We start from the raw sequence: 7,372 nt of genomic DNA, 5'->3' as shown, positions 1-7,372 counted from the left end.
ATGGGCTGAGAAGTGGCAGATGGAGTTCAATTCAGATAAATGCGAAGTGCTGCATTTTGGGAAAGCAAATCTTAGCAGGACTTATACACTTAATGGTAAGGTCCTAGGGACTGTTGCTGAACAGAGAGACCTTGGAGTGCAGGTTCATAGTTCCCTGAAAGTGGATTCACAGGTAGATAGGATAGTGAAGGCGGCGTTTGGTATGCTTTCCTTTATTGGTCAGAGTATTGAGTACAGGAGTTGGAGGTCATGTTGAGGCTGTACATGACATCGGTTAGGCCACTGTTGGAATATTGCGTGCAATTCTGGTCTCCTTCCTATTGGAGAGACGTTGTGAAACTTGAAAGGGTTCAGAAAAGATTTATAAGGATCTTGCCAGGGACGGAGGATCTGAGCTACAGGCTGGGGCTGTTTTCCCTGGAACGTCAGAGGCTGAGGGGTGACCTTATAGAGGTTTACAAAATTATGAGGGGCACGGATAGGATAAATAGACAAAGTCTTTTCCCTGGGATCGGGGAGTCCAGAACTAGAGGGCATAGGTTTAGGGTGAGAGGGTGAAGATATAAAAGAGACCTAAGGGGCAACTTTTTCATGCAGGGAATGAGCTGCCAGAGGATGTGGAGGAGGCTGGTACAATTGCACCATTTAAGAGGCAGTTGGATGGGTATATGAATAGGAAGGGTTTGGAGGGATATGGGCCAGGTGCTGGCAGGTGGGACTAGATTGGGTTGGGATATCTGATCGGTGTGGACAGGTTGGACCGAAGAGTCTGCTTCCATGCTGTACATCTGTATCACTCTAAGTCAGGTCCCTGAGAGAAACCTGGCCTGTTGGATTCTAATTTGATTTTTAATACATGGAGGTCAGGTACTGAACACATTCACAATAAGGTACTCGCGTAGTCCTAACATGAAGGATATAATATTCATCAGGCAAGAAAAAAATGATAAAACACATTACAAAATGTTGGCAAGACGTAGTTACAGATGTCAGAAAAATATGGTCCTCCTCATTTGACCCTTTACTCAAACCTCAGTGAAGGGTTACTATCATCTCTACAGACAAGTTGCTTGCTCAGAGTCAGGATGGGACAGCTGTAACTGGTTTCCTTCCAGCAGACTCCGTGCAAACACTGTTTTCTCCTTCACACATCTGCCCCAAGATAGATGAAACTGCAAACTAAACTCTATTACCTCAAACTTTGAAACACACACCGATTCCCTGAATCTAACCGCCTTGCCTCCATTTCCCGGCACGCAGACTGTCCAACCTCCTGGATTGATCTGCTGCCCTGTGTCACTGAACTCTTGCTGCTCGGCAACAAGACAATATTTTAAACAGACGGAACTGTTCACTTCTACAGCTTTTTACTACAAATTGTAAAATTTCATTAAAATGGACATACACAAAACAGACCATCCGCTGTCTCAGCGCCAGGATCCCAAACAGAGAAATGACAAGCCCCACCTCCTCCTTCTAAACATATAAAATACAGAATTGGGGCATGACACAGTGGGAGTTAGAACCAGATGGGTCCAGGTTCAAGTCCCACCTACTTCAGTTGCATGTAGTAACAACTCTGAACAATTCACAGTCATAGAGCACGGAAACAGACCCTTTGGTCTGTGTTGACCAAGTTTCCCAAACTAAACTAGTCCCATTTGACTGCACTTTAGTCCATGTCCCCATAAACCTTTCCTATTCATGTACCTGTCCAAATGTCTTTCAAATGTTGTAACCGTACCTGCATCTACCACTTCTTCTGGCAATTCATTCCACATACTAACCACCCTCTGCGTGAAAAAGTTGCCCCTTAGGTCCCTTTTAAGTCATTCTCCACTCACCTTAAAATCATGCCCTCTAGTTTTGAACTCCCTTACCCTGGGGAAACAACCTTGTCTATTCACCTTATCTATGCCCCTCATGATTTTATACTGCACACAGGTCAGCAGGGACCTGTACACAGAGCACATTGGAAAGCATGACCCTCACTGTACACACAACAGGTGGAACCTCAATCACATTGCACTTGGGACATTACGAATCACTGACAGCAGGAATCTCGTGCTAATGTGATTCATTCTGTAAAATAAATCCTTTACATGATAAGCTTTGTGGATACAGTTTTTAATTTATTCAGCAGCTGTACATTACCAGGCAGGGATGGTACACACAACCTGGTAACAAAACAGGGAGTCATTCATCTGTATCCCAAGCTCAAACAGTTGGCTCCACATTTATCCCTAATCCCAGTAACTAGTCGACAATGAGGGGGCATGGGACATCAACATCTTCCCCCATTTTAGACTACAAGGAGACACTGTCGAAGAGGCCAGCTTCACTGACTTGGAAACACCTAACTAACTCCATCAGATCTTTCACATCCATCAGTGCTTTCTCAGAAGGAAAGTTTTGCTGCAGCCAAGCAGTGGGTGCCCAGCGTCTGCAGCTGGTGTTCAAGCTGGCAAAGTGTCAGTGAACAAAAATCCCTGACTTTTCATCCACTTAATCCAATCCGACAAACATTGTTACACTAGTTACTTCCCTTGTTACACTAGTTACTTTGATTGTTATATTAGTTACTTTGATTGTTACATTACTAATGTCCACTGTTATATTTTAACTAAACTGATAGTTATAGTGGGAACCATAGATTGTGGATGAGTGGGTACACCAGCAATGGTTAGACTGGTTGTACCACTGGTTAAACTAGTTAGAAACGGTCAAGACCAGTTACATTGATAGTTAACAAGTCCAACTTGTCACTAACTAGTCGCACTAACTTACTCTCCTCGGGCAGCGACAGGTTATGACAGCGCCTGGCCTCGGCAGGTTGCGCTGGTCATGTCAGTTAAGTTAGTTAGCGGCTAGTTAAGCGGCTGCTTTTACCCACCTGCCTCCACCGTGTCGCTGAGGTCCAGGGCGGCCGCGCTCCTCGGGAACTCCTTGAGTTTGCGGCCGCTCAGGGCGAGGATGCCGGAGCCTGCCGCCTCCACCAGGGCCCGCTCCAGGGAGCGGGGAAGGAGCGGCGCCGCTGGCGGCCCGGAGCTGGAGCCGGAGCCGGAGCCGGAGCCGGAGCCCGCCAGCCCGACCCCGGGGCCCGGGCACGGAGCCGCACCCGGAGCCGGAGCTGGAACCTCCGCCTCCGCCATGCTGACCCTCCTCGCTCAGTCCGCTCCCGCCGATCCGCCGCTGCTCATTTCCCGCTGCGTACCGCCCGCCGGAGGGACAACCGCAAACTGAGGCGGAAACCCCAGCAGCCGGCGGAGCGGCGGCGCAGCCTGGAGGCAGCGGGAGGAACTGCAGGCGGGAGGGGAGGAGAGAGACTGACACCCACCGGGGGGAGGAGGAACTGCAGGCGGAAGGGAGAGGAGAGAGACTGACACCCACCGGGGGGAGGAGGAACTGCAGGCAGGAGGGGAGGAGAGAGACTGACACCCACCGGCGGGAGGAGGAACTGCAGGCAGGAGGGGGGGAGAGAGACTGACACTCACCGGCGGGAGGAGGAACTGCAGGCGGAAGGGGGAAATGGGGGAGACACTGACACCCACCGAGGGGAGGAGGAACTGCAGGCGGAAGGGAGAGGAGAGAGACTGACACCCACCGGGGGGAGGAGGAACTGCAGGCGGAAGGGAGAGGAGAGAGACTGACACCCACCGGGGGGAGGAGGAACTGCAGGCGGAAGGGAGAGGAGAGAGACTGACACCCACCGGGGGGAGGAGGAACTGCAGGCGGAAGGGAGAGGAGAGAGACTGACACCCACCGGGGGGAGGAGGAACTGCAGGCGGAAGGGAGAGGAGAGAGACTGACACCCACCGGGGGGAGGAGGAACTGCAGGCGGAAGGGAGAGGAGAGAGACTGACACCCACCGGGGGGAGGAGGAACTGCAGGCGGAAGGGAGAGGAGAGAGACTGACACCCACCGGGGGCTATATTTCTAAACCAAATTATTCTTAGCTTTGTGTCAAGTTATCCATTTTAATGTGTTCACAACTCAATCTTGTCAAGCGTGCATAGATTTAATCATTGTAGTTTGGCTTTAACAATGGTTAGGTGGAAAGTGTTAATGGATAAGTATAGCAATGATATTTACTGTTAATTTGTCTTTGGAATAGCCACTGTAGTATAACCTGAAGTCTGTACATATCGTTGAACATCAGGTGATGATTTAACATCTTGTGTGCAAGGCTCTGGATTTTAGAAAAGGGTTAAATAAGGTTTCCCCAGGACATTAAAGGTCTGCTGGCAAAGCTCCTAGACAAATTGAAGATAAATGCCTCCAAAAGTCAAATCTTATCACAATATGTCGTTAAGAAACCACAATCTCATTGTGTAAACAGAATAATTAGTGTATTTTTGTGCCTCTATATTAAACTCACATTGACACGAGTGATCAGTATATTAACTAATCAAAGAAGAATCCCTAACAGGACTGCAATTTGGGAGACTAGTTTTGGAGGAGGAACTGCAGGGGGAGTGACTGACACCCACTGGGTGGGAGGAGGAACTGCAGGGGGAGTGACTGACACCCACTGGGGGGAGGAGGAACTGCAGGGGAGAGGCTGATACCAATTACATAAAAGTATTTTAAGTAAAAGAAACATTTCCAACACCTTTCAGTTCTGGAGAAGAGTCTTGAAATATTAACTAGTGTAAAAAAAACGAAATCTCTAGCAAACCTCAGCAGGTCTGACAGCATCAGGAAGAATGCAGAGTTCACGTTTTGAATTGTGAGGATTGATTATTTTTTGTCACTTGTGCCAAAATACAGTGAAAAGCTTTGTTTACAAACAGTACAGTAAGCAAGGATGTACAGAACAAAAGACTTAGAGGTACACAGGTTACGTTGCACAGGGTGTACAAAAGAGATGAACATTAGCAAGATCAGTATTATTTGAGGCTAGAGAATCCACTCAATAGTCTAACAACGGCCTGGAAGAGGAGGAAGAGTTGCATCCATTTTGAATAATAATCTGCCTTTTGATTCTCCTCCCAAAGTACATGTCTTCCTACATTAAATTCCACCTGCCAAATTGTTCCCCACTCACCCAATTTATAGAATCATGCCTTCAGGCCATTAAGTCTGTATCACCAAAACTGCTCCATCCACACTCGTCTCACTTTCCTGCATGAAGCTCATGGCCTTGAATGTTATGACAGTTCTAAGTATTTCTTGAACTTTCTGCCTCTACCAATCTCCCAGGCAGTGCATTCCAGATTCCCACCATCCTCTGGGTGAAAAATAATTTCCTTAATTTCCCTGTAATGCCTTTCACTTTAAAATTATACCTGCCTTGTTGTTGACCCTTCGACCAAGGGGAAGAGCAGCTTTCTATTCACTCTGTCCCTGCCCCCTCATAATTGTGTACATCACAATCAGGTTCCCTCTCAGCTTAAAGAAACAGCCTGAGCTTATCCAGTCTCTCTTTATCGCTGAAATGCTCCAATGCAGGCAGCATCCTGGTGAATCTCCTCTGCATCTTTTCCACTGCAATTACATCCTTCCTGTAATGCGGTGACCAGATCTGCTGACATTACTCCAGCTGTAGCCTAACTGACATTCTGTAGAGCTCCAACAAGACCTCCAGGCTCTTCTCATCTATGCATCAACTAATAAAGGTAAGCATCCCAAATGCCTTCTTAACTCCTTTTTATTCCTGATGAAGGGCTTTTGCCCGAAACGTCGATTTTGCCTGTCCTCGGATGAAGTGCATCACCTCACATTTATCAGGGTTAAATTCCACCTGCCACTGATCTGCCCATCTGATCAGTTCATTTATGCCTTCTGTAACCTAACACCTTTCTCCTCACTGTCAACCACCTAACCAATCTTCGGGTAATCCACAAACCTACTTACATCCATCCACATTTATGAATATTACAAACAATTAGGGACCCAGCATGGATGCCTGTGTCACACCACTGCACACCAGGCTCCAGTCACAAAAACAAAATTCCAATACCACCCTCTGTCTCCTATCACTAAGACAAGTCTGGATCTATCTTGCCAAGTCACCCTGGGTCCAATGAGTTTTCACGTCCCATGTGGAACCTTGTCAAAAGCCTTGCTAAAATCCATATACTCTACAACCACTGCCTTACCCTTATGCAAACACTTGGTCACCTCCTTGAGAGATTCCACCAAATGTGTGAGACATTACCTCCCTCCGACAAAGCCATGCTGACTATTCCTGATCAAATCTTGCTTCTCTAAATGGAGATTAACTCTCTCTTTCAGAATTTTCTCCAACAGTTTCCCTACCATTGATGCGAGACTCGTTGGTTCATCACTTTTCTTGTGAAATGGAACCATGTAAGTTGTCCTCCAATCTTCTTTGGCCAAAGATGTTTTAAAACTTTGGCTTAGGGCACCCTGTTATTTCCTCCTTCATCTCCGACAGCAATCTGGGATACCACTCATCCAGATCAGGGGATTCTATCTAATTCGAAACCCATTAAAATTTCCAATACCTTCTTGCTTCTTATAATCAATCTGCTCAAGAACACAGTCCGCCCTCCCACATTCTGTACTTACATCCTGCACCTTCTAAGTAAAAATAGATGCAATTTATCGTTAACCATGGGTGAGGGCCTCGAAGACTGGAGGGTAGCGAATATTGTGTCCTTATTCACGAAGGACGGCAAAGAAAAACCTGGGAACTATAGACCTGTAAGCCGAACATCCACGGTAGGTAAGTTATTTGAGAGAATTCTCAGAGATAAGATGTGTACATGTATTTGGAAAGAGTCAGTATGGCTTTGTGCTTGGGAGATCACGTCTTACAAATTTGTTAGATTTCTTTGATGAAGCAACCAGGAAGGCAGATGAGGGCACGGCAGTAGACATCGTCTATATGGATTTCAGTAGGGCCTTTGCTAAGGTACCACATGGTAGGCTGCTCTGGAAGGTTAGGATGCTGGAGATCAGAGTCAAAATGTGTGGCACTGGAAAACCACTTCAGGTCAGGCAGCATTCGAGGAGCAGAAGAATCAATGTTTCAGGCATAAGCCCTTCATCAAGAATGCTCTGGAAGATTAGATCGCATAGAATCTAGGGGGAGCTGGCAAATTAGATACACAATTAGCTTGGTGGTAGGAAGCAGAGGGTAATAATGGAAGGATGTTTGTCAGACTGGAGGCCTGTGACTAGTGCAGTGCCTCAGGGGTTGGTGCTGGGCCTGTTGCTGTTTGTTATCGATGTCAATGACTTGGATGAGAATGTACAAGGCCTGATTAGTAAGTTTGCTGATGACACTAAAATAGGCGGTATCGTGGAGAGTGAGGAAGGTTATCAGAAATTGCAGCAGGACCTTGATCAGCTGGAGAAGTGGGCCGAGAAATGGCAAATGGAGTTTAATATAGATAAGTGTGAG

At 47.0% G+C, this 7,372-nt stretch overlaps 1 protein-coding gene across 7 annotated transcripts in view; it reads right to left on the bottom strand.

Annotated features, from left to right (window-relative positions):
* lrch1 (leucine-rich repeats and calponin homology (CH) domain containing 1) overlaps positions 1-3,260 on the bottom strand; it is a 177,044-nt gene extending 173,784 nt beyond the window's left edge. For 3 of the 7 annotated variants that reach the window (XR_006313114.1, XR_006313117.1, XM_043700368.1), the window contains exon 1: positions 2,894-3,259. Coding sequence is in view for 3 of the 7 variants with exons in the window: in XM_043700368.1 (XP_043556303.1) it covers positions 2,894-3,152 (259 nt within the window). In the remaining 4 variants the exon portion in view is untranslated. Of the gene's footprint in view, positions 1-2,893 lie in introns of all 7 variants that reach the window. The other 4 variants (XR_006313116.1, XR_006313115.1, XM_043700370.1 and 1 more) reach the window with 3 other exon arrangements.
* Between the last annotated feature and the right edge of the window lie 4,112 nt (positions 3,261-7,372).

The sequence above is a fragment of the Chiloscyllium plagiosum genome, chromosome 12 (assembly GCF_004010195.1).
Source record: "Chiloscyllium plagiosum isolate BGI_BamShark_2017 chromosome 12, ASM401019v2, whole genome shotgun sequence".
Taxonomy (NCBI): Eukaryota; Metazoa; Chordata; class Chondrichthyes; order Orectolobiformes; family Hemiscylliidae; genus Chiloscyllium; species Chiloscyllium plagiosum.
Note: the sequence above shows the minus strand (reverse complement) of the source record. Positions and strands in the feature narration are given on the sequence as shown.